This window comes from Piliocolobus tephrosceles, chromosome 10, assembly GCF_002776525.5.
Source record: "Piliocolobus tephrosceles isolate RC106 chromosome 10, ASM277652v3, whole genome shotgun sequence".
Classification (NCBI taxonomy): Eukaryota; Metazoa; Chordata; class Mammalia; order Primates; family Cercopithecidae; genus Piliocolobus; species Piliocolobus tephrosceles.
Window position 1 is genome coordinate 91,747,934 of NC_045443.1, and position 27,546 is coordinate 91,775,479.

At 38.4% G+C, this 27,546-nt stretch overlaps 2 protein-coding genes across 16 annotated transcripts in view; one reads left to right on the top strand and one right to left on the bottom strand.

Moving 5' to 3' along the window:
* Positions 1 to 3,975, top strand: part of PLXNC1 (plexin C1) — a 160,706-nt gene extending 156,731 nt beyond the window's left edge. The window contains exons 29-31 of one of the 2 annotated variants that reach the window (XM_023226012.2): positions 1,439 to 1,579; positions 1,660 to 1,734; positions 2,886 to 3,975. In XM_023226012.2, coding sequence (XP_023081780.1) covers positions 1,439 to 1,579; positions 1,660 to 1,734; positions 2,886 to 2,990 — 321 coding nt within the window. In that variant the 3' untranslated portion in view covers positions 2,991 to 3,975. Of the gene's footprint in view, positions 1 to 1,438; positions 1,580 to 1,659; positions 1,735 to 2,885 lie in introns of those variants that run through there. The other variant, XR_002734521.2, reaches the window with a different exon arrangement.
* CEP83 (centrosomal protein 83) overlaps positions 1 to 27,546 on the bottom strand; it is a 196,575-nt gene that overhangs the window by 40,813 nt on the left and 128,216 nt on the right. For 9 of the 14 annotated variants that reach the window (XM_023226367.1, XM_023226446.1, XM_023226305.1 and 6 more), the window contains 3 exons: positions 10,644 to 10,747; positions 7,628 to 7,817; positions 6,006 to 6,619 (listed from right to left, as the gene is read on the bottom strand). In XM_023226367.1, the coding sequence (XP_023082135.1) occupies positions 6,515 to 6,619; positions 7,628 to 7,817; positions 10,644 to 10,747 (399 nt within the window). In that variant the 3' untranslated portion in view covers positions 6,006 to 6,514. Of the gene's footprint in view, positions 1 to 107; positions 2,727 to 5,417; positions 6,620 to 7,627; positions 7,818 to 10,643; positions 10,748 to 27,546 lie in introns of those variants that run through there. The other 5 variants (XM_023226730.2, XM_023226650.2, XM_023226802.2 and 2 more) reach the window with 4 other exon arrangements.

The window sequence follows — 27,546 nt, forward strand, 5'->3', positions numbered from 1 at the left end:
GGGGCGGCGGGGGGCGGGGCGGAGCTTGCGGCGGGCCAGGATCAGGCCCCCACCCGCCGGGCGGGGTGAGAAAGCCTCTGTCTAAGAAAAAAAAAAAAAAAAAAAAGAAACTGTAGGAGACTCCGATCAGTCTAAATACGCCTACTTTGTGAACTTCCCCAATGTATTTCCTACAGTACTTTCTTCATTTGACTAACAAAGTTCATCTTAGCATGCAGCACACTGAAAGGCACTTAAATGTTTATTCACACTAAAAACAGTTTTTTATGAATTATGTTCTTGACACATTTCACTTAATCACACACAAATACCAAATAAGGTAGTTATTATTACCCTCATTTTATAGATGAGAAAATTGATGTTCTGGGAGGTTACAAGACTTGCCTGAAACCACACAGAGTAGCGAATTATGATTTCTGATTTATCCAACTCTTTTTGTCAACTCCTGCTAATTATTTGTATCATAGTAAGCACTTTGTAAATCTGTCTTTGCAACTAGATTGTAAGCTTCTCAAGGGCGGTCACTGGTCTTCATCATTGTACTCTCAATGCCTGCTCCAGTGCTTGCTTAATAATGTTTACTGAATGAATGAATGATAGCATGATTTCTGGGTTCCACTTAAATTTGACAAATGAGAAAATCTCAATAATATCTCCGTCTCTAGGCATCCTTCAGAATGATTCATCAAGCCATTGATTCAGCCTCATGGACTGGGACATTAGCCCTATCGTTAACTTACCTATCTTTCCTGAGTAGAATTTTTTAAAGTTTTGTGAAAAATAATGACTTTTAAAAATAAAATATTTAATTTTTAAATATCACTGTTATAATTATGTAGAAACATTCAAACTGCCAGAGAACCTTTGCAAAAGCACACATCAGAGCCACCAATACTAATGACCATGTGTTCCCTTGAAGAAACTGGAAGATCTTTATAATCTAATGAAATAAAAGGGACAAGCTGGAAAATCTGCCACTGCCAATTACTTACCAGTTTTCATGGTTATATAAAGGGCTCAATCAGACCTACAATCAAGTCTTTTATAAATGCCAAATTCACTGGTGGGTGAGGATGAGAGCAAATGTTTTAATTCAGGCTTTTTACAACCATTAGTAATGAACTATGATTGAAATAAGTTCCATTGTTACAGTAACTCAAAATCATGCAAAAATAATAATTTTAGTTCTTTTATGAGAGGAAGGCAGAATATATTAGCATTTAATCTGCCTGAAAATAACAGGGACTCACCAGAACTATCTAGATAGCAGTCAGTCATTCAGTCAACAACATTTAAGGCCTACTGCATGAAGCCTTCTAGCAAGAGGTAAAACTGGTGGTGGGGGTTCAGCTACATTGGTGTATTATAAATTCCTCCCCCACCTTTTTTTTTTTTTTACTCTTTTGGTGATGGTTGCTTTTTTTTTTTTTTTCCCCAGGAAGCACCAACTAATAAGCTTCTCTATGCCAAGGATATCCCAACCTACAAAGAAGAAGTAAAATCTTATTACAAAGCAATCAGGGATTTGCCTCCATTGTCATCCTCAGAAATGGAAGAATTTTTAACTCAGGAATCTAAGGTATCATTAGAAAGCAGAAATAAGCTTATATTTGGTTACTTTAAGTCATTTCAGAATCTCTCAACAAGTCTTTCTTTTAGAAACACGAAAATGAATTTAATGAAGAAGTGGCCTTGACAGAAATTTACAAATACATCGTAAAATATTTTGATGAGGTAAGATTTTAAATAACATTGTTTTTAACCTATGAATCAGGCACAAGGATGTGGTTATAGCATTCTATCAGTTTCAGAACAGCTCTGGCATCCCAAAAGGCCAGAAAGGGAAGCCAGGAAGCCTGTCTGAGATGGGGGATCCTGGCACTGAGCCAGACCCTGCACATGGCTGCTCCTCTTACAGTTTTATCATGCTGCCCACATTTGGACCAGCCTGAGTGTACATTTGAGTTCATGGGGCCTACAGTCACACTGACTCAAGTTAACTTTGATGAGTAAGTAGTGGCCCTATTAAATGGGGTCAGCTTATGCTTGATTGTAATTTGCTAAAAATGAAAGCTAAGCTTGTTAAATCGCCTAGATTCTGTATTCAATCGTTATATGAAAATTATGACATATTTCTAACTTAAGCAACTATTTCAATAAACCATTCTCCTTTATGATTAATTCTCCTTAATCTGGGTTTTTTTCTTTGGAAATTCACACAGACACATTCATCAGATGCTTTGTTTCCAAACAAATGTTAACTCCCCCTTCCCTGATTCCCCCCCAATCAGTCATGCTGGGACAGGCTATCCATGTCAATGGTGAGAATAGCTCACCAATTCCATTTGCTACTTGAAGATGAAGTGAAGCTCTAAGGTAGGGTAGAGGCAATGAGTTCTTAAACATGATAAGCATCCCTCGTTCCAGGGGTCAGGGGAGAGAAGGGAAGCACTGGGGAAGGGAGGGGAAGAGGAGGGACTACACTGCCCAGATGGGAGGGAAGGGAAGGATCTGTCTCTGACCAGGATGTCCTTGCCTGCTGCATTTAAGGAGAAATACTTGCCTGCATGTTGGCTGCCCAGGAATGCTTGCTGTGCTTGGAATGGCTGTGACATAATGCATAAAGCAGGGCCTTGGAAGCCTGGCCCCATATTTGTAAGCAAATAGTTGGTATTTCTTGCGAGCTTCTATTTTAAGCCAAGGTATTGTTGATCCTGTGATAAGGACTTAGCAAAACAACTTGCAAAGTGAGTATGTAAATGATGGAAGAAAATGTTGGCATCTGTTTCATACAGATTTTACCACTCATAGCATCAGGTATGCAAAAAACAGAATTGTAATGCTAAATCCACAATATCTAAAATAACTGTTCTAATTGTCAACAGATTCTAAATAAACTAGAAAGAGAACGAGGGCTGGAAGAAGCTCAGAAACAACTCTTGCATGTAAAAGTCTTATTTGATGAAAAGAAGAAATGCAAGTGGATGTAAGCACTCTGGGGCCTGGCTTAATCTGGCAAAGTTCTTCAGACGACTTGGGAGCAAAATGGCTGCTTGAGCTACTCTGTGTCATTAATTTCTTGTTTGCACATAGGTTCCACTTTGAGCACTGTCTTTTTAAGAGACCAAGGCACATGCACAGCTTTTAAAAAGCATACCAACCATTGTGCCTGTGTGTCTACTGTGGGAACCCTTCTGTAAATAGAGTTGAAGTGGTTGTTGCAAACAGTCTCCTTGTTTACAGAGAATACAGGGCCAGTAAGCGAATGTCAGTATTGTAACTACAGTCTCCACTTAAGCACAATGATATAAGTGGTTTTGTTTGAAAACTACAGCTATGTAGCACTTGTGCTACACTGTACCTCTGCATTGTAAAGGGATACTGCCAGTGCTCAAAACAAAATGTGAAATGAGTCATTTGGAAACAAGGTGGGGGTGTTAGGGCAACCTCGAGGATTTGCAGCATTGAAACTTTCCCCAGTAGTTCTTGGAAAAGCCGACCGCAGAATTTGGTAGTGTACACTTAGCATTTGTGAGTGTGTGTGTGTGTTTAAACCAAAAACTAACAGTGTTGCAACATTGTTGAAAGGGCTCGTGTTTTTCAGTGGTCATCAACTGCACTCCATCAAACTCACCTCCATTTCACCAAGGAGCTCTAAAGTAAGGAGAGTGGGCTTTATTTAAATGAACAGCATTTTAACCAGATACTCTGTCTTAATGTATGTTCCTTTTTTTTCCATCAATTTTTTTGTACTAAATGTATTTGATAGTGGACATGTTGAATATTTACAAAAAATCATTAATTCATTTCTGTTTCAAAACCTTTGATCAGAATGATCTGTGGAAGAGTAACTCCATTTCTATATGAGTGTCTCCTTGCTTTAGATTTCTGGTGAACCCTGTGGTTATGAATACTTGTGTGTGATTTAAAAAAAAAAAAAGATACATTTTACATTTCATCGAATTGCTGTTCACACTGGAGTATTACATATAAATATATATATTTGAGGCCCAAGGCCTGAAAAGTATTAGTATACAACTTGGTATCTTAGTCTTACTATGTACTTTTTGAAAGTATTCCTCGCAGGAGAAAGAATTTAAAATACCCATTTTATTCATGCCTTTCTTTTTAAAGAATTCTCTATCCAGTTATACTGTAGTCTTTTTAGTGCTGATTTTTTATTCCTGAATTTTTGCTGCTCATGACCAGTTTTAATACCACTGTGTTTTCCTTCTATTAAACCAGAAGAAGTAAACAGCATAATTGGCAACTCTTTTCTTGTGGCAGGCACCTTTTACCCTTGGTGCTCCAAATCCCCCATCTAGGAAAGAAATTTTTTCAAGTCAAATAACATTGATCACATATTCCTTGAAATCACTTACCAACACTGTATGGAGCATTAGGATTTAAATATGAATTTGTCTTAGATAAAGGCAATTCCTTTTTGCTCCTGAATTATCTGGAAAAGCATGAGAGAGGTGACACCTCAACAAACTGATCAGAGAAAATAAGCAGTTACTACCCTGATAGGCACCTTCCCAATCCTGTTGCTTTTGACCATTGTCTGTCCAACGGACACACCTCAAACAAACAAAACTACCAAATAGGTTATAGATCAGAATAAAGGTGAGAGGTCTGGTCCCCATCTAAGGCTGCTACAGTCTTCAAAGAGGCAAAGGAGTTCATAAGAGAACAACAGTAGGAGAGTGAGTTGAGAGCCAAGGGTAGGAGAGTTGCCCAAAAGACTTCCCCTACTTTAGGGTACTGAAAACGCAAAGGATCAGCTACAGCTTTATCTAAGTATTTACTGAATGCTACATGAGGGTGTCCCTGTCCAGCTTTCTGACACATGAGTCCTGTGTGGAGAGTTACCTCCTCTTCTGGGGACTGTGCTGTTGGGAACTTTGGGCAAGTCACTTACCTCTTTGTGCCTCAATTTCTGTATAATATTTCTAACCTACCTCACTGAGGTGGTATGAAGATTCACTAATGTATGTAGCGTGTTTGTCAATCCTCCAGTGAAAAGCACTATCTAGATCACATTTTGGATCACATTAGCCAAATGCAGTAAATGGCCAAATTAGATGTGTGCTGAAGACAATCAGTCACTGGGTCTATATTAAACAGCAACCAGAGCAACAAATGGCAAACAATTTCTATTTTCAAGTTTCTTTGCATATTTTTTTGGTGCAAAACAGTTCACTTATAAACTTTTTTTTCTAACAAACACTAGTGTCTACAGCAGCATTTAAAAAATTCTGTTACCTTTTCTGTATTAGGATTTAAAGTCTATTTCTTATTGTATACCTGATTGAAGCTGTTCTTGGAGATGAATGTTTTAATGTCTATACCCCAAAAAAATAAACATTTTGATGTAACTGTGGACTGTCTTTTTTTTTTTTTTTTTTTTTCAATTTTCTAGTTATAATAGGTTTTTTATGCTAAGTGGCTCCATGGAAATTATTTTTCAGAGACAAGGTGTCACTGTATATGCTGTGAATACGCAGCTATATTATGTAGTAAGTAAACCTAGTTTCTTGCTAAATGGTGCTAAGGACTGCTCAATTACAATCCTGGCCTCCACTACTCAACCTGGACTTTTGAATATGAACACCTTGGGATAATGAACATTCCACTTAATTTGGGAGACTTGAGCTTTAGCCTCATTAACATGAAATTATTCCAGCAGAATTCCTCTAAAAGATGTCACATTAAAAAGGCTTCCAATGGGTATAAAAAAAAAAAGAGAGAGCATACTTAGGGACACAAAACATAATTATTTAATTAGCGCTACAGTAATGGGAAGTAAAGTTAAATACCAACAATGTTTATAAAGGGACCTGAGTTCAAGTTTTATAATCAATGGCCTCCTTGTTAATACAGTCATATGATTTAATTATTTGCACTTATTCTCTATTCTAACAAAGCCAAAGTCAGTAGACTGTCATATTGCTAAATATATGCTATATGGTTTATGTAAAATTAAACACAAGACAATATAGATTAAAAAAAATTAAGTTATTTAATAAATTATGTGTACACAGCTTTTAGAAAAGGTAGCCTTTTGAATATAGATACCTTTACCTTCTTTATGCTGACTTTTAAACTGTCATATTTTTATATAGTAAACCAGAAGATGTGTACAGACCCTGTTATTGCCAAGTATCCCAAAGATGAAGAGGGAATTAATGATGATAGTTATATTTCACTCAAAATGCCAAAAAAAATTTCAACAAAGTAAAAATTTTAAAACTTGACTCTAGTTCCTTTCATTCTCAAACCATTGTCAAATATTCTAAATATCTCTGAGACTTTCTCTTGTAATGCTTCACTTGTATAATCCTAAAATCCTGACAGTCATACAATACAGCATGTAGTAGTAGGTACCTTTTCTTAAGGCACATTCAAGTGTTTTGGCAAACAGTAAAAAGTATCTAAATGCCACAGGTTAAAACATCAAGTTTTACTGAGTCACCAACTTCACCTCTTTTGATGTGCCTCTTCTCTAAGAACATCATTCTCCAGAAGATCCAAGTTCCTCTAATTGTTTTCTTTGTGTTGTTTCCAGTTCTTCTAGTCTTTTGCGAAGTAGGGAGAGTTCCTTTTGATGTTGTTCCTCCTTAAAATGATGTAGAGAAAGCATAGCAAAAGAAACTATTAAAAAGCTAGTAGAAAAGTAACTGTTAGGCAGCAGCCTTGGACTGCCTCTTTTATATATGCCTATAATATCTGGCAAGGAAATGCTGACCACCGTAGCAGTCTAAAAACAGTAGCATGGGCTAAACTACCATCTAATTTTGCTTCTCTCCTGCCTCAGGCTCTAGCCTTAAGCGAAACCCATAGTCTGTTCTTCTCTAAGTGTAAAATTCACCAGGGAGTGAATTAGAAAATACTAATGCAGGGCCCAGGTATACTTACATGGCAACTTTCCAACAACACTGGTGTTTAACAGCAGTTATTATATAATAAAGCACTTGGCCTTAGATTCAATTCAGTGATTAAAATCTTCTGTGCTTACATTATAAAACATAATTACTTATTAATACTCCGTCTTCTGAAAACGAATCAAATCTGATTCCTTCAATACCTCAGGGGCCTGATACAATAGAAAGAGCCCAGGTTTTGGATTCAACAGGTTTAGGTTTGAAACTTTGTCACTTATTAGCTATGATCTTATAGCAAGTCACTTCAGTCTGAATCAGTTCCCTTACCTATGAATTAGGAATAGTAATATCTGCCCTCAAAGCATTTTTCATTAGTATTAGACATTGCACGGAACATGCACAGTTCACTGCGTTAGTAAATTCTCAGTAGTAATTAGTATTAACATTATGAATAAGCTACAAACTCTAGGTTACTCAAAGACTCAATCAACTTTCCTCTTGTCCAGTAAGAGATTTCACTCCCAGCACCATCACTAAAGGATCATGATTCAAACTGAATTCAGCAAATTTCTAGGCTAAATGAAAGGGAAGAAGTTAAAACTAGTGTTAAATGTTTATGCCATTTTTGTGGTGAATTTTGAGCACTGACCAAAGTGATAATTTGAGTTTTATCACCATATTTAAACATTAAAAACCTACAAAAATGTATGACTTTTTTTCTAAAAAAAAATAAATGCTCATACCTGCATATGAGGAGGAAATGGTAGTTCCATGCTTGGAACCATGGCTGATGACTGAAAGCTAACAGGATTGATAGATGCCGTTGGAGGCATGTTAGGGACCAAAATTAGACTTCGAAATTCATTATGTCTTCTCTGTATATCTTTTAGTCTTTTTTGAAGCCTTGTATAGTCTTCAAAAGGAACATTTTGTCTTAAAAAGAAAAAATGTTTATTTAATATGGTTATACCCTATTGAAGCACAGTATGATTCACAGAATGTAATTTTAAACTGGAAGAGGATTTCTAAATTATGAGATCTATATATAATATATAGATAAAAAATCTGTTTACCTAGAAAGATAAACAGAAACATGACATAACATCTTACTCATTAGCAATCATTAGCATTGCAGACTATCAACTCATTATAAAGTTGTATTTGCTAAAGATCTAAAATCTTTTGATACTTTGGTACTCACTCGTATCCTCCCACTCACTCCCATTCATGAATCCTGAAACTAAAGGGAGACTCTAAACCAAAAGAGTGCCTTATCTTACAGAAAGAATCCAATAAAAATACAGTTCATCCCTCAGTATACACATGGGATTAGTTCCAGGACATCCCTCATATATCAAAGCCTATGCATACAAGTCCTGCAGTCAGCCCTGCAGAAACCTGCATAATGGAAAAGTTGGTTCTCCGAACTGGAGGGTTTCACATCCTGTGAATACTGTATTTTCTATCCATGTTTGCTTGAAAAAAAAATCTGCATATAAGTAGATCCATGCAGTTCAAGCCCATGTTGTCAAGGGTCAAGTGTAAAGAAAATGCTAGATTGAAGCTTACAAAATTGCCATTTTTAATAGGTGAAATATGGTCAAATATAGAGATTTTCACATAGTTCAATCTAATTTTTAAAATGTCAGTGTGATATTATAGTAAGAAATATATATTTGGTCTTTGCCCTTGGTTCCTGGCACATAGCTCCTAAAACTCTGGGAAACTCTGCATTGATAAGAGTATCTTTTGTATATAAATAAGATAACTGGTGGCTGGGGGCCCCTGAATAGCTTCAGGATGATCGGGCAGGTCACCAGAAAGACTGAGGTATGATTAGAGGGTTGGAACTTTCAGCCCCACTCTCCAACCCCACCCCACCACATGACATCTGGGAAGGTAAAGGGCTAAAGGTTGAGTTGATCACCAATGGCCAATGATGTAATCAATCATGTCTATGTAATGAAGCCTCCATAAAAATCCAAAAGGCTGGGGTCAGAGAGCTTCTGGATTGCTGAACATGTGGAGGTGTCTGGAGGCAGGCATGCCCAGAGAGGGCATGGAAACTCCACGCCCCCTTCCTCATACCTTTTCCTATGTATCTCTTTCATCTGGCTGCTCGTCTGTATCTTTTGTAATACCCTTTCTAATAAGCTGGTTAACGTAAGTTTCCCTGAGTTCTGTAATCTGCTGTAGCAAATTAATTGAACATGATGAGCAGATCATGGGAACCCCAATTTACAGCCATTTTTAGCCAGTCAGTCAGAAGCACGGGTTACAACCTGGGGCTTATGGCTGCATTCTGAAGTGGGGGGCAGTCTTGTGGGACTGAGCCCTCTACCTGTGGGATCTGATGCTAAATCCAGGTAGACAGTATCAGACCTGAATTATAGGACACCTCGCTCGTGTCCACTGGAGAACTGATTACTCCATGTATAGGAAAAAACCCCAAACATTTGGTGTCAGAAATGTTGTGTTGACTGTGTGAGAATAGGAAAAACACTGGTTTTATAATAGGAAAAAAACCAGTGTTTTTCCTATTATAAAAGGTAATCATAAAGGTGAAGCTACACAACTTTAGGAAAAACAACAAGGAGAAAAAGGCTAACTTTTCAGGCCTTCACAGATCATCATCTTTTTGGACGTGACTTTCAATAACCATTAATCACACCAGTAATCAAATATAATTTCAAAATCACTCAAAATTCTAGATGATCTGCACCACAGCTGGCCAATCTTGAATTGCTAACGTTTCAATATTAATGTTTATGGAAGAGAAAGTAAGTTGAATTCTGTTTTAGAAGGACTGAGCCAGGAATGGTGGCTCATGCTTGTAATCCCAGTGCTTTGGGAGGCTGAGGCAGGAGAATGGATTAAGCCTAGGGGTTCGAGGCTACAGTTAGCTATGATTGTGCCACTGTACTCCACCCTGGACAACAGACCAAGACCCCATATTAAAAAAAAAGAAAAAGAATTGAAACAAAATTCAAAATTACAAGCGTGTTTGTAATTTACAAATTACTACCAAATTAATAAACTAAAGGTGGCTTCCTACTTTGGAACAGAGTATTGTAAGGCTAGCATTAATTCTACAGCCTAGAAACCTCTAGAATGTTCTTTAAAAAACAATTGTTCACCTTTTGGTAATAACTGCACCCGAGAACACCAGTGCACATCATAAAACATCACTACATGGTATTATAGGCAGTTTCCACTACAGAAAAACCTAATACTTGAATAGCTAAGGTGCTGAAGGCTACCACTAATTCACCATTAAAAAGATTTTTCTTAACTTGAATCAAATGTGTCATATAATGCCACTACCAACAACTTAATATGACAAATCTCTGCTTTAAAAATGCTGATGATCCTGATTATCAGATGTGCTTGAATGTGACTACAAAAGCTCAATATCTCCACACCAGGAAACCAAAACTGACCTTTGATTCAAAGTTGTGGCCACAATTTTCAAAACTATGCAATAGCTACAACTGTCTTGTCTCAGCAGCAAGAACTAACACCACTCCTTGCTACCAAAGCCAGTGACACTTTCTGTCCTGGCATGTGATAGAGACCTTTTGGTTTAAAGGAACACAGTTAGGGGGTAAAAAAAAGGATACTACATTAGGAGTTATCAAGTTGTTTTAGAACTCTTTTAAATGTATATTTTAAAAGAAAAGAAGGTACGTTATACTTAGAGACAAAGTTCTATGACCTCAAAATAACCACATGGGGTAGAAACACATACAAACACATTACCTATTTAACACCTGATTTTCTGTTTCTAATTCTTCTTTCTTTGCCTCCAAGACTTCTACTTTCTCTTGTAGTCTTTTCAATTTGTTTTCATGAAGAGATTTTCTCTAGAAAAAGAGAAATATGAACAAGTATATTAATACATAATCTCTTATTTGAACAAAACTATATAGAAAATATTTTATTCACCAAAAACTGTATTTAGATATGAATGTTTTCAGTGAATACTAGAAACAAAGATTAGTAGACATGGCTCTTTCTGAAAATTGCAAAGATAATAAACCACAGATCTATCTAATATTCTCAATGTGACAATTATGAATGCCAAACAAAAAAAAATTGGTATCAATAATTGCTGCAAATAAAATCTACAAAGGGAAGGTGTCAAATTTTACTACCAAGTCTGCCTTTACATCTGGTAAGAAATAATGAGCTCTCCATTGTCCCAGAAGATAGCATGTGTTTAGGAGAACTAAGCCAGGTACAGTGGCTCATGCCTGTAATCCCAGTGTTTTGGGAGGCTGAGGCAGGAGGATGGATTAAGTCTAGGAGTTCAAGGCTACAGTTAGCTATGATTGTGCCACTCAAGAACCCATCTTAAAAAAAGAAAAATAAAAGGTGGGGGGCGGGGCCGGGCACAGTGGCTCATGCCTATAATTCCAGCACTTTGGGAGGCTGAGGCAGAGAGATCACGAGGTCAAGAGATCGAGACCATCCTGACCAGCATGGTAAAACCCATCTCTACTAAAAATACAAAAATTAGCTGAGCGTGGTGGCGGGCGCCTGTAGTTCCAACTACTCAGGAGGCTGAGGCAGGACAATCACTGGAACCTGGAAGGCGGAGGTTGCAGTGAGCCGAGATTGCGCCACTGCACTCCAGACTGGCAAAAGAGCAAGACTCCGTTTCAAAAAACGAAAAGAAAAAAAAAATTACAAGCATGTTTGTAATTTATAAATTACTACAAAATTAATAAACTGAAGGATCAGAAAGCTAAGATAGATATGGATGCATCTGTTTAAAAGTTGCCTTTCTAAATCTTAAAAGGAAAAAATTTAAACTTTACAATATACAAAGGAAAAAAATTTTTTTTTTTTTTTTGAGACGGAGTCTTGCTCTGTTGCCCGGGCTGGAGTGCAGTGGCCGGATCTCAGCTCACTGCAAGCTCCGCCTCCCGGGTTCATGCCATTCTCCTGCCTCAGCCTCCCGAGTACCTGGGACTACAGGCGCCCGCCACCTCGCCCGGCTAGTTTTTTTTGTATTTTTAGTAGAGACGGGGTTTCACCGTGTTAGCCAGGACGGTCTCGATCTCCTGACCTCGTGATCCGCCCATCTCGGCCTCCCAAAGTGCTGGGATTACAGGCTTGAGCCACCGCACCCGGCCAAAGGAAAAAATTTCTAAGTAAATATTGTATGGTTTGATTAAATAATATGGAAAAGCCCAGGTAAAATGCAAAAGGAGTATATGGAAAAAAGTAGTATTTTTTTTTTTTTCAGTTTTTATACACAGGTCTTTTGTTTTTTAATAGAAAAACACCTATGATGTTAAAACTCATTTAGTCACTACAAACCTTTTAGGTATTTGTTTTTGAATTCTTTTTTAACTGAAATATAATCTTATAGAGAAATGAATAGAATATAAATGTAAAGCTCAATGAAAAACCACAAAACAAATGCTGGCATGATTCCCTTGTAGGTCAAGAGTACTGCCATGCCAGAAGGGCCCCTTCCTTTCCCCCTTCCAATCACTAGGCCTGTCATCCTCTGAAAAGGTAACCAACTAATTTACTTCCAAAAGTATAGTTTACTTTTGCCTATTTTTGAACCTCATATACATACAATCATAGTATGTACTCTTTTATTAATGGCTTTATTTAACTCAACATTGTGAGATTTGTTACTTACAGATATACTTCATTAATTCCCACATATTATATTCCACTTATGATTACTCCATAGTCTAGTATATTCACTCAGTATACCATCAAGGGTTATTTGCATTATTTCCAGTTGGGACTATTACAAATAACTCTGCACGAACATTCTTTCTCATGCTTTGATTGTCCCACATCCTCCAACATCCCAGAAGGCTTCCTTCTAGCCTTTATCACCATAAGTATTTATTTATGAATTTATAGGTAGTTAAGGAGTCCATCTGTCTATCCATCCACCCATTCATATGAAAGAAATAATAAATTTATGCTCTTTTGTATCTGGACTTTTTTCTCAGCATTTTATATGACTAAGCCATGGGTGTTGTATTGTCACAGCACTTCTTTTTCATTGTAATGCTGTCATCCACTGTACAAATATACCACATTTTATCCATTTTCCTGTTGATGAAAATTTAAATTGTTTCCAGTCTGGGGATATCATATTTTATGAACATTCCTAAACAAGTTTTTGGCAGATGTAAGTACCTCATTCTCTTGAGTATACACCTATGAGTGTGTCATAGTGTTTACATGTTTTAGCTTTAGTAGATACTGCCAATTTTCTAAAGCAGTTCTACCAATTACATTTTCACCAGGAATATGTGAGTTCCAGCTGTTCCACATTTTTGCCAATACTTGGTATGGTCAGTCTTTTAGTTTTTGCATCCTGTTTTGGTGAAATACAGTATCTCACCGTAGTTTTAATTTACATTTTCCTGGTAGCTAAAGGTACTGAGCACCTTTTCTTATGCATGTTAGTCATCTGGATATCCCTTCTTTGTGAAGTGTCCATCCTAGTTTTTTGTCCATTAAAACTTTTGAGTAACCTGATTCCTACTGATTTGTAGTTCTTTATATATTCAAGATATGAATCGTGTGTCAGATACATATGTATTGCAGATTGACCTTCTCCAGCCTGTGGTGTCATTTTCTATTAAGAGTATCCCTTAATAAAAAGCTTTTAATTTAAATAAAATCAATTACATCAATCATGTATTTTATAGTAAGAACTTTTTGCATCCTGCTTACTTTTACTATCCCAAGACCCTAAAATTTTCTCCCAAGTTTTCATCTGGAAGCTTTATTTTTTCATTTTTATCTATGTTGTGAGGTTAGGTTGAGTTTAATCAATTGACTCACTACTATCTATTTGAAGGAGCCTCCTTATCAAAATGCAATGGTACCTTTAATGTAAACCTACTTCTGCTACTGTTCCATTTGCCTGTTTATCCTTATGCCAATACCACACTGAATTACTGTAGCTTATATTTGGTGTTGATACCTGGTGGTTTTATTGTTCTTCAAGATTGCTTTGGTTATTCCAGTCCTTTGTACTTTCAGATGAATTTTAGAATCTACTTTCTAATTTCTACAAATAAACCTGCTGAGCTCTTGATTAGAACTGCATTCAACTTATGGATAAATTTGGGAAGAACTGACACCTTAATATTGAATCTTCCAAGTCATGAACATGGTACAGTTTTCCCTTTAGGCATTCTTCAATTTTTCTTAGCAGTATTTGTATTTCAGTGTAGAAGGCATAAACATCTTTCAATAGATTTGTTCCTAGGTATTTTATGTATTTTCATGCTATTGTAAATGGCATTTAAATATCTTCTAATTGTGTGTGTAAAGAAAAATAACTGGTATTTGTTACTTGACTTTGTATCTAGAAATTTTAAAAATACACCTTAACAGTTTGACAGATTTGACTTTTATGCATGCACAGTGACATTTGTGAATGATAATTTTAACTTCCTTTCTACTCTTTATGTCCATTTCTTTATTCTTAAAACTTTTTTTACGCTCAGAGGTACATGTGCAGGTTTGTTTTATAGGTAAACTCATGTGCAAGTTTGTTTTATAGGTAAATAGATTATTTCATCACCCAAGTACTAAGCCTAGTACCCAAGTTATTTTTTCTGATCCTCTCCTTCCTCCTATGCTGCACTCTCAAGTAGGCCCCAGTGTTTGTTGTTCCCTTTTGTGTCCACGTGTTCTCATCATTTAGCTCCCACTTACGAGAATGAAAACATGCAGTATTTGGTTTTCCTTTCTTTTGTTAGTTTGCTAAGGATAATGGCCTCTTGCTCCATCCATGTACCTGGCAAAGGACATTATCTCATTCTTTTTTATGGCTGTATAGTATTCCATGGTGTATATATTTTCTTTATCCAATCTTCCATTGATGGGCATTTAGGTTGATTCTCATGTCTCTGCTATTGTGAATAGTGTTGCAATGAACATATGCATGTATGTGTCTTTATGGCAGAAAGATTTATAATCTTTTGGGTATATTTACACAGTAATGGTATTGCTGGGTCCAATGGTAGTTTTGTTTTTAGCTCTTCGAGGAATTACCACACTGCTTTCTACAATGGTTGAACTAATTTACACTCCCACCAACAATGTATAAGTATTCCCTTTTCTCCACAACCCTGCCAAAATCTGTTTTTTTTTTTTTTTAATAGCCATTCTGACTGGTGTGAGATGGTATCTCACTGTGGCTTTGATTTCCATTTCTCTAATGATCAGTGATATTGAGCTTTATTTCATATGCTTGTTGGTCACATGTATGTCTTCTTTTGAAAATGACCTGTTCATTTCCTTTGCCTACTTTTGATTGGAGTTGCTTTTATCCTGTAAATTTAAGTTCTTTCTAGATGCTGGATAGACCTTTGTCAGATGCAGATGCATAGTTTGCAAATGTCTTCTCCCATTCTGTATGTTGTCTGTCTACTCTGTTGACAGTTTCTTTTGCTGTGCAGAAGCTCTTAATTAGAACCCATTTATCAACTTTTGCTTTTGTTGTGATTGCTTTTGGCATCTTCTTTTTTTTTTTTTTTTTTTTGAGACAGAGTCTTGCTCTGTCGCCCGGGCTGGAGTGCAGTGACCGGATCTCAGCTCACTGCAAGCTCCGCCTCCCGGGTTTACGCCATTCTCCTGCCTCAGCCTCCGGAGTAGCTGGGACTACAGGCGTCCACCACCTCGCCCGGCTAGTTTTTTGTATTTTTTAGTAGAGACGGGGTTTCACTGTGTTAGCCAGGATGGTCTCGATCTCCTGACCTCGTGATCCACCCGTCTCGGCCTCCCAAAGTGCTGGGATTACAGGCTTGAGCCACCGCGCCTGGCCGCTTTTGGCATCTTCACCATGAAATCTTTGCTAGTTCCTATGTCCTGAATGGTATTGCCTAGGTTGTCCTCCAGCATTTTTATAGTTTTGGATTTTACATCTAAGTCTTTAATCCTTCTTGAGTTGATTTTTGCATATGGTGTAAGCAGGTCTAGTTTCAATCTTCTGCATATGGCCGTTTATCCCAGCACCATTTAATGAATGGGGTGTCCTTTTTCCCATTGCTTATTTTTGTCAGCTTTGTTGAAGATGAGATGGTTGTAGGTGTGAGGCCTTAATTCTGGTTACTCTATTCTGTTCCATTGGTCTATGTGTCTGTTTTTGTATCAATATCATGCTGTTTTGGTTATTGTTGCCCTATAGTATAAAGTCAGGTAGCATGATGCTGCCCACATTTTTGTTGTTGTTGTTGTTTGGCATAGGATATTGCTGTGGCTATTTGGACTCTTTTTTGGTTCCATATGAATTTTAAAAGTATTTTTTCTAGTTCCATGAAGAATGCCATTGGTAGTGTGATAGAAATAGCACTGAATCAATAAGTTGCTTTTGGCAGTATGACCATTTTAATGATATTGATTCTTCCTATCCATGAGCATGGAAAGCTTTTCCATTTATTTGTATCATCTCTGATTTGTCTAAGCAGTGTTTTGTAATCATCATTGTAGAGATTGTTCACCCCCGTTTAGCTGTATTCCTAAATATTTTATTCTTTTTGTGCAATCGTGAATGGGATTGCGTTCCTGATTGGCTCTCAGCTTGGCTGCTGTTGGTGTACAGGAATGCTAGTGATTTTTGTACACTGATTTTGTATCTAGAAACTTTGCTACAGTTATCAGCTGAAGGAGCTTTTCGGATTGAGACTCTGGGTGTTTTCTAAACATACAATCATGTCGATTGCAAACAGGAATAGTTTTACTTCCTCTCCTCCTATTTGGATGTCCTTTCTTTTTCTTTCCCTCCTCCCTCTTCTCTCTCCTCTCTCTCTTTCTTTCTTTCTTTCTCTTGCCTAACTACTCTGGCCAGGACTTCTAATACTCTGTTGAATAGGAGTGGTGAGAGAGGGTATCATTGTCTTGTGCTGGTTTTCAAGGAGAATGCTTCCATAACTTGCCCATTCAGTATGATGTTGGCTGTGGGTCTGCCACAGATGGTTCTTACATTTTGTAGTATATTCCTTCAATACTTAGTTTATTGAGTTTTTAATATAAAGGGATGTTAAATTTTGTCAAAAGCCTTTTCTACATCTATTGAGATAAACATGTGGTTTTTGTCTTTAGTCCTGTTCATGTGATGAATCACCTTTATTGATTTGCACATGTTGAACCAACCTTGCATCCCAGAGATAAAACCTATATGATCATGGTAGATTAGGTTTTTGATGTGCTACTGGATTCGGTTTGCAAGTATTTTGTTGAGGATTTCTGCATCAATGTTCATCAAAGATATTGGCCTAAAGTTTCCATTGTTGTGTGTCTGCCAAGTTTTGTTATCAGGACAATGCTGGCTTCACAGAATGATTTGGGAAGGATTTCCTGCTCCTCTATTTTTTGTAATAGTTTAAGTAGAAACAGTACCAGCTCTTCTTTGAACATTTGGTAGAATCTGGCTGTGAATCCATCTGGTCCTGGGCTTTCTTTGGTTGGCAGATATTTACTACTGCCTCAATTTCAGAACTCATTATTGGTCTGTACAGGGTATCAACTTCTTCCTGGTTCTGTCTTGGGAAGGTGTATGTGTCCAGAAATTTATCTATCTCTTCTAGCTTTGTTAGTTTGTTTGTTGTTTGTTAGTTTTTATGCAGAAAGGTGTTCATAGTTGTCTGTGATGGTTGTTTGTATTTCTGGGGGGTCAGTGGTAACATCCTCTCTGTCATTTCTAATTGTGTTTATTTGGATCTTCTCATTTTTCTTCATTAGTCTATCTAGTGGCCTATCAATTTTCCCAAAAATGCAACTCCTGAATTAGTTAATCTTTTGAATGGCTGTTCATGTTTTGATCTCCTTCTGTTCAGCTCTAATGCTAGCTTTGGGTTGGTTTTCTCTTGGTCCTCTAATTCTTTTAGTTGTGCTGCTAGGTTGTTAATTTGGGATCTTTTTAACTCTTTGATATGGGCATTTGGTGCTATATATTTCCTTCATAACATTACCTTAGCTGTCCCAGAGATTCTGGTATGTTGTATCTTTGTTCTCTTAGTTTCAAATAACTTCTTGATATCTGCCTTAGTTTCATTATTTACTCAAAAGTCATTCAGGAGCAGGTTAACTTCCATGTAATTGCATGGTTTTGAGCAATTATATTTTTAGTCTTGATTTCAACTTTTATTGTGCTGTGTGTTTGGTATTTCAGTTATTTTGCATTTGCTGAGGATTGTTTTATGTCTGATTGTGTGGTCAATTTCAGAGTATGTGTCATGCAGCAATGAGAAAAATGTATATTCTGTTGTTTTTGGATGAAGAGTTCTGTAGAGGTCTATCAGATCCATCTGGTCCAATGTTAAGTTCAGGTCCTGAATATCTTTGCTAACTTTCTTCCTTGATGATTTAATACTGTCAGTGGAATGTGGAAGTCTCCCACTATTATTTTGTGGGAGTGTAAGTCTCTTTGTAGGTCTCTAAGAACTTGCTTTATAAATCTGGGTGCGCCTATGTTGGGAGCATATATATTTAGGATAGTTAGGTTTTCTTATTGAATTGAACCCTTTACCACTATGTAATCCCTTGTCCTTTTTGATTTTTGTTGGCTTAAAATCTGTTTTGTCTGAAATTAGGATTGCAACCCCGGCATTTTTCTGATTTCTATTTGCTTGGCAGATGTTCCTCCATCCATTTATTTTGAGCCTATGGGTGTCATCACATATGAGACGGGTTTCTTGAAGACAGCATATCATTGGGTCTTGCTTTTTCATCCAGTTTACCATTCTGTGCCTTTTAAATGGGGGCACTTGGCCCATTTATATTCAAGGTCAGTATTAATATGTGTGGATCTGATCCTGTCATTGTGTTGTTAGCTGGTTATTAGGCTGGCTTGTTTGTGTGGTTGCTTTATAGTGTGGCTAATCTGTGTACTTAAGTGTGTTTCTGTATTGGCTGGTAACTATCTTTTTTTTTTATGCTCTCTCTCAGCAGAATCATGGTAACCATCTTTCCAAATTTAGTGTTCCTGTCAAGATCTCTTGTAAGATGGGTCTCCATTTTATAAGCATTTGCTTATCTAAAACTCCCTCAGCATTTACTTATCTAAAAAGGATCTTATTTCTCCTTTATTGAGGAAGGTTTGGCCAGATATGAAATTCTTGGTTGAAGATTTTCTTAAGAATGTTGATTACAGGTCCCCAGTCTCTTCTGCCTTGAAGGGTTCCTGCTGAGAGGTCAGCTGTTGGCCTGATGGGGTTTCCTTTGTAGGTGACATGCCCTTTCTCTCCAAGTACCTTTAATATTCTTTCATTTTGATCTTGGAAAATCTGATGATTATATGTCTTGGGGATTATCTTCCTGTGTAGAATCTTGTTCTCTATAGTTCCTGTTGGAAGTTTTCTTGGACAATATCCTGAAATGTGTTTTCTAAGTTGTTTGCTTTCTCCCCAACCCTTTCAGGGATGCCAATGATTTGTAGATTTGGCCTTTTTACATAATCTCATATTTCTTGGAGGTTGTGTTCATTCTTTTCTATTCTTTTTTATTTTTGTCTGACTGTCTTATTCCAAAGAGCCAGTATTCAAGTTCTGAGATTATTCAGCTTGGTCTCTCTCCTGCTGTTAATACTTGTGATCGCATTGTGACATTCTTATAGTGTGTTTTTCAGCTCTATCAGATCAGTTAGGTTCTTTTTTATACTGGCTATTTCATACGTCAGTGCCTGTATCGTTTTATTGTGATTCTTAGTTTTCTTGGATTGGGTTTTGCCATTCTCCTGAATCTTGATGATCTTCATGCCTACCCATATTCTGATTTCTATTTGTGTCACTTCAGTCAACTCAGCCTGGTTAAGAACCCTTGTTGGAGAACTAGTGGCCATGTGAGTTGATACTCTGACCATCTAAGTTGCTAGAGTTCTTCAGTTGATTCCTTCTGTCTGATAGTTCCATCTCTGCTTGGGGGCATTCCTTTAACTGCTGGGCTGCCTCTGATTGAAGTGGTCAACCAAGGTCAGGGTAGTTGTGCTAGAGTTCCAGGTTGGATGACCCTGCCCAAGGAGGAGAAGTGAGGACTGGGACTTGCAAGGAGAACAGTCTGGCAACTTTTCGGAGGTGGGTGTTTTGTGTTGGGCATCCGTACCAGCCCCTGGTCCCTGCAGACTCTCCAGAGCCTGGAGACAGTAAGGGTGAGGGTTACAAGACAGCAAAGATGGCAACCCATCCCTCCCACTAGGAGCTCTGTCCCAGATAGTAACAGAGCTGCTACTGGCTTGATGGCCCTGGTGGGGATGGCTGGAGATCCAGGTTGGAAGGACCTGCTCAGTGAGGAGATACAGAATCAGAGATACATAACAGTCTGGCCACTTTTCCATAGGGCTGCTACAGTATGCTGGGGGTCTGCTCCAATCCCTTTTCATCTTGAATTTTCCAGTACCTGAAGATATCAACAAGGAAGTCTGTGAAACAGCAAAGATGGAGGACTGCCCTTCTCTCTGGGAGCTCTGTCCCAGGGAGGCACAGACCTGTTGCCAGCAGAACACACTAACAGGAGGTGGCTAGAGACTTTGGTTGGGAGATCCCACCTAGTGAGGAGTAACAGAATCAGGGACCCACATAAAAAAGCCATCTGGCTTTTTCCATAGGGCAGCCATGCTTTGCTAGGGGTCCACTCCAGCCCCTAGTCACCTCAGACTCTCTAAAGCCTGAAGACAACAGCTAAGGCTGCTAAACAGCGGAAGTGGTGGTCCACCCTCTCCTTGAGAGCTCTGTTCCAGGGAGGTTTGAAACTGCTGCCAGTCAAAAAACACTGGTGCAGATGGCTGGAAACCCTGGTCAAAAGGCCCTGTCCACTGAGGAGGAATGGGATTAGGGACTCGTGAAAAAGCAGTCTGGCCACTTTTTCATAGATCAGTTGTGCTGTGATGGGGGTCTCCTCGAGAGTTGCTTCGGACTCTCCAGATCCCAAAGGCAAAGAGCTAAAGCTGCAAAACAGCAAAGCTGGCAGCCCAACCCTCTCTCTGGGAGATCCATTCCAGGGAGGTCTGAAACTACTGCTGGCCAGAAAACACTGGTGGAGGTATGGTTGTAGACCTGTCAGGAGATTCCACCCAGTGAGGAGAAACGAGATCCAGGAGCCACATGAGAAAGCAGCCTGGCCACTTCTCCTTAGAGCTGTGTACCAGGGGACCACTCCAGTCCCTAACCATCTCAGACTCCCTAGAGCCCAAAGGCAACAACGGCTAAGAATGTGAAACATCAAAGATGACAGCCGATCCCTCCCCCTGGGAACTCTGTCCCAGGGAGGCTTGGAACCACTGCCAGGTGGAAAACACCAACAAGAGTGACTAGTGACCCTGGTCGGGAGATCCCCCACTCATTGAGAAGCAGGGTCCGGGACCTGCATAAAAAAACAGTCTGGGCACTTTTCCATCGGGTGGCTGCACTGAAGGCAACAATAACTAACGCTACAAAACAGCAAAGATGGCAGCCCATCCCTCCCTCTGGGAGCTCCACCTCAGAGAGGTGTAACACTGCTACCAGTGGCTGGCTAGAGTTCCAAGCCAGTGGGTCTTATCCTGCAGGGTGCCATGGTAGTGGGGCCTGCAGACTATCACTGCTCTATCCCTTGGATTCAGCCTCTTTCCTAGGGGTATGTACAGGGGTCTAACATCCCGCTTGGCTGGAGTTGCAGTTGCTTTTGATGGGAAACCTGGGTATCTAAAGCTCCCAGGGCTCTATGTGTATCTGAGCGGCTGCATTGCTGAGACTCCACGTAATTCTGTGTATCAGGCTGCAGACCCTGGTGGAGTGGGCTCATAAGGGGATCTCTTGACCCGTGGGTTGCAAAGATCCAAGGAGAAGTGTGGGTCGCCGGGGTCACTCACTCACTCACTCACTACTTCCCTGGGAAGAGGAGGCTCCCCTGGCTCTGTGTCACTCCCAAGTGGGTGATTGTCCTGCTTGCTTTGGATCTTTCTGGGTCAAGTTGTTTTCTTGATGAATCCCAATGCATGTACCTGGATGCTTCAGTTGAAGGTGCTGTATTTACTTACTCCTTCTATTTCTCTCCATGAAAGTGGCACACACTAGCTGCTTCTAGTTGGCCATCTTGGCCAGCCACCCGCTACATTTCTTTTTCTTGCCTTATTATACAAGCTAGAACCTCCGATAAAATATTCAACAAAATAGTAATAGCAGACATCTGTTCCTGACCTTGGGTAAGTAAGGGGAAGCAGTCAATATTTTTAATCAGTAAGTATGATGTTAGCTGCAGAATTTTTGTAGATACCATTTATAAGATTGAAAATTCCCTTCTGTTCCTAGTTTGGCAGAAGTTTTTATCATGAATGGTTGTTGAATGTTGTCAAATTATGTTTCTGAGTCTCTTAAGAGGATCACAATAGTTTTCCTTCTTTGTTCTGTTAGGGTGTTGAATTACACTGAACAATTTTGCACGTTAAGCCACCTATATTCCTAGAATAAAACCTAAATGCTCATGATATATTATCATTTTTCTGTATCACTAAATTCAGTTTGCTAATATTTAAGATTTTTGTATCTATGTTTATAATGCAATTTTTCTTTTCTTATATTGATTGTATCAGGTTCTAACCTTGTAAGTGGAGATGTGTTTCCTCCTTTTCTATTATCTGGAAGAGTTTGAGTTAAGATTTGTATTAATTCTTCCTTAAGTATTTGGAATAATTTACCAGTGAAGCCAAATGAGACATTTCTTTGTGGAAGGTTTTTAACTGAAGATTTCATTTCTTTAATAGATACAGGACTATCCAAATGACCTAATTCTTCTTGTATTAGGTTTAAGATGTTCTTAAAGAAATGTATTCATTTATTCTAAATTGCATGATTAATTAGCATAACAGTTTTTATACCATTCCTTTTGTTTTAACATCTATATGCAGATAGTTAATATCTATAGGTAGATATCACTTTTTTCATTCACTATATTATTCATTTGTGGCTCTAAATCTCATCTACTTTGTGGGGAGTCTGAGGACAATCAGTCTTTCCAGGGTTTTATCAGTTTCATAATCTTTTCAAAACCAACTCTTGGCATTTCTATGTTCCTCACTGTACATCTTCTGTCTCTGTCACTGATTTCTGCTCGTCTGTTGATGATGGTGACGTTGTCTGCTATTAAATCTATCCATTGAGTTAAGTATTGTTATTGTGTTTTTTAGCTCTAAACTCATCCTTTTTAGTGCTGATCTGCAACCTGGACTACGAAAACGTGGTTTCCCTGACTCCTATTCTGCCCCTCTACACAACAGTCAGAGATTCGTCAAAAATGTAATTCAGATATCATTTCTCAATTCAAAAATCTCCAGTGTGTTCCTACCTTAACTGAGAATAAAAGCTGAAGTCATGGCATAATTTGGCCTCCTACTATACCTCTCTCTATTCTAGCTTCCTGGGCCTCCTGTGTTCCTTCAACATACCAAGCAGATTCCTGCCTCTCTTGTACTTGCTATTCCCTCTGTCTGGAACACCTTTACCTTACGTATAACAACGTGGCATCCTCCCTCCTTTCCTTCAGTCTCTGCTCAAAGGTTACCTTACCAGAGAAGCCTTGCCTGACCACCTACATAAAACAGCACCCCCTACTCCTGTCAATTTTCTTTTTTTTTGACATAGAGTCTTCCTCTGTTGCCCAGGCTAGAATGTACTGCCACCATCTCAGATCAATGCAACCTCTGCCTCCAGGGTTCAAGCAATTCTCCCTGTCTTAGCCCCCTGAGTAACTGGGATTACAGGCGCCTGCCACCATGCCTGGCTAATTTTTGTAGTTTTAGTAGAGATGGGGTTTCCCCATGTTGGCCAGGCTGGTCTCGAACTCCTGACCTCAGGTGATCCGTCCGCCTTGGCCTCCCAAAGTGTTGGGATTACAGGTGTGAGCCACCACGCCCAGCCTACTCCTGTCAATTTTCCTCTTAGTACTCACCTCCACCTGATAGTATTTCTTTCTTTATTCTATGTCTCCTAACCAACTACATTGTAAACTCCTCGGTGCAGGGTCTTTGTTTACTTCTGTATTCCAGTGAATGAGTAAGTACCTGATACATAATAGATGCTTAACAGATCTGTTGAGTAAATTGGATAAATGAATACAGATAAACCTTGTAGGGAAGACAGTCTGACCAAGGATGTTAGTAATAGGAATGAAAATAAATGGGGTGGGGGAAAATTTGAGAGGCATCATAAAGGAAGAATTCATAGGCTTTATGAGTTCTTATTTTAGGTTGAATAGTGTCTCCCAAAAATTCACGGGCACCCAGAACCTTAGAATGTGACTGGTATAATAAGAAATATATTTGGTCCTTGTCCGCAATTCCTGGTACAGAGCTGCTAAGACCTGTGGAACTGTATAAGTGATAGAAGTGTTTTTGTATAATTCATAACAAGTCCCTTTCAATCATACCTGAGTTGATGTTAATGAGGTAACTTAAAGTTGAGGCCCCTAGACAGCCTAAGGATGGGGGCTGGTCACCAGAAAGACCAAGTGATTAGATGGTGAATGCTTTCAGGTTCACTCCCCTGACCCGTATGAAGGGGTGGGGGCTGGAGATTTTGGTCTACAAAAACTCTTCAACAACGAGATTTTGAGAGCTTCCAGACTGGTGACCACACTGACTTGCTGGGAGGGTGGCTCACACAGAGAGGGCATGGAGGCTCTACACCCCGACCCCCAACACCTTGCCCAATGCATTTCTCCTATTTGGCTATTCCTGACTTTTATTCTTTACAATAAACTGGTAAATATAGTGTTTTCTTGAATTTTGTGAGCCATTCTAGCAAACTATTAAACTGAAGGAGGGGGTTGTGGGAACCCCTAAGTTAGTCAGTCAGAATATAGGTGACTCAGACTTGCAGCTGGTATCTGCAGTTGGGGCAGTCTTGTGGGACTGAGCCCTTTAACTTGTGGGATCTGACTCTAACTCCATGTAGATAGTTTCAGAATTGAATTTCTGGACACCTGGTTGGTATCCAGAGAACAGAGAAATGATCGCTGGTATTGGAAAAGACCCTAGAGTAATCTTATTTGGAAATAGGGTCTACAAATGTAATCAAGTTAAGATGAAGTTAGACTGGATTACAGTGGGCCCTAAATCCCCTATGGCTGATGCCCTTACATAAGAGGAGTGAAATCTGGACACAGAGCAACAGATACACAGGGAGACCATCATGTAAAGACAAGGCAGAGACTGGAGAGATGTGTCCGTCTAAAACCCAAGGAACCCCAAGGATTACCAGCAACTACCAGAAGCTAGACAAGGGGCATGAAAAAAGATCCTCCTCCAGAGCCTTTTGAAGAAGCATGCTTCTGCTGGCACTCTGACTGTAGATTTCTAGGCTCCAGAACTGTGAGAGAATAAGCTTCTGTTGTTTTAAGCCACAAGGTTAGTGGTAATTTGTCACAGTAGCCCTAGGAAACTAATATAGTGCCTGACTAAATTTGGAGATAAGGCAGACCTCAGGATGAATCACAGGTTTGAAGCCTAAGTGACTGCAAGAATAACTTCTACTGAAAGAAATGGAAAGTCCAGAGGGAAAATTAGTGGAAAGGAATGATTCTAATTTTTACTTGAGTGGTCCAACACAATCACAGGATAGTCAAATGGATGCCTTAGTGTTATAAACATTATGACACAAAGGACTAATACAACAATTAAAAGAATATAGGTGTAAGAATTAAGGCTGGGACTCCCCTTTTATCACCTTCTAGTCAAATCCAATTAACTTTTTTTCAATGATTATGTTAATGACCATTTATCTTTGATACCTTTCTTTACCTTTGGTTCCCACAACATCACAATATAGCTTCTACCTCTGTTCACCACCACACCTAGCTCCTCGTTCTAAGTAAATTTAGTATTCTTCGGCGATCTGCAAAATCTTGAGTTTCTATTTCTCTAATTTGAATTATTCATCTCTGAAATTCACATTCTATTATTTCTAGTTACCTATATAATATCTTTACTTAAGACTCTACATCATGTCTACATGGATGTACTGCCATCATTTCCTATCTGACGTATGTTTCATATCTTTCTACTCAACTGATGTTCTTCAATCCATTATAACTCCACTTACGTCTTCTCACAGCTAAAATACTTCATAGTTTTCTTTCTTATTTACCAATATATTCTGCAATTATTTTTTCCTTTGGAATACCTCTGGCAGTCAACTTTCACCTTCATTCCTATATTCCAAGTCCCAATTTTAGACTTCTTACCTCACTTTAAGTTTACTATAGCATCTTCCTAACTGGTCTCCTTGTCTTCAGATTTTTTTCTATCTAGCACAGTGGTTCTCAAATTGTAGAGTCCACATAAATCACCCACGAGTGACTAGTGGGATTATTTAGGTGTTTCTTGCATGTTATCTTATTTCTCCAACAAGATTATATAGTTATCAAAGTCAAGGAGTAATCACGGCTTCTATTTCCCCCCAGTGTATATAGCATAATCTAGGCCACACAACATATTCAATCAGATATTTTGCAACTTCAAGACTATGATTCATCTCTTTTTTGAAAACATTCATAATAGTATCTGACCAAGAAGTATTTCAGAGACATATACCTTAGAATAAAAATAACAAGTTGTCATTTCAGGTTCCTCAAGAAAAAAGAAAAATCCAACTCACTGTGTTCGCTTCAAGAGATCTCTCTTCAGTGGGGATGGGGAAATACATTCTCTCTGTATGTATCAATCATAGAAGGGCATCCCAACTCAAGATCCTGGTCAAACTTTTCCAAACAAATCAACACAACAAAACATCATTTACACCAAAGACTACTTAAAAACAGCAGAAATGACAATCTCTGTGCTTAGGAGCTTGGAGCTCTGAGTAAACACAGATGGCAGTGAGCCATCTTATCCAGCCTGAGGGAAAAAAGAACTTTTCACAGGAAAGCAACTCTAAAGGATTATTTCTGCCCTGGGTATCATAATTTGTGATTTTTGTTAAGTCTTACGGCAAAAAATGTTATGACTTTTGGCATTAAAGAACCTAAAAAGTCTGTTGCACTCTTATGAATTATATTTATGTATAAATCTGATAGCTAAAATTGTCAAATAGAAGCATTATCTTTAACTTGAATGGGAAAAGGGTATGAGTTAAATTAATTTACAGTGATTATTCTGATACAAGAAACGACTCATATGGACCATAGCTATATTAAGCGAAAAATTGTAAAGTATTTGGAATCAAAGAAAGCAGGAAATTAAAGCCTAACAGAGCAGTGGAAAGAGTACCAGACTGAGAACAGAAACATGTAGATTTTAGTCAACTTTTGATTCTTACTCGTTAAGTAATCTTCTTGGGTACTTCCTCTCTTAGTTTGCTAACTTGTAAAAGCTATCTGAATGCTAAGATCCCTTCCAGTCCTAAAATTACATACACTTACATACTTTTTAATTGTATTTCTAAGTTACACATGATGTTTTTCTATTTTAATTGATATAAACTTGTAAGCTCCTAGGGTAGTGTCCCACGTAGTACGACAACTCTAGGTCATAATCATTCACTGAATTGACCTTAACAATTTCACTATGACTTAAATCGCAATCCACAGATCACATTTTAAAAAGTAAAATGACTATTTACTATCGTCACACTCATCATCTGGCAGATGTTTCAGTAGAAAAAAAAATTCACCCTGTTGCAATACTAATGAAATGTTACTT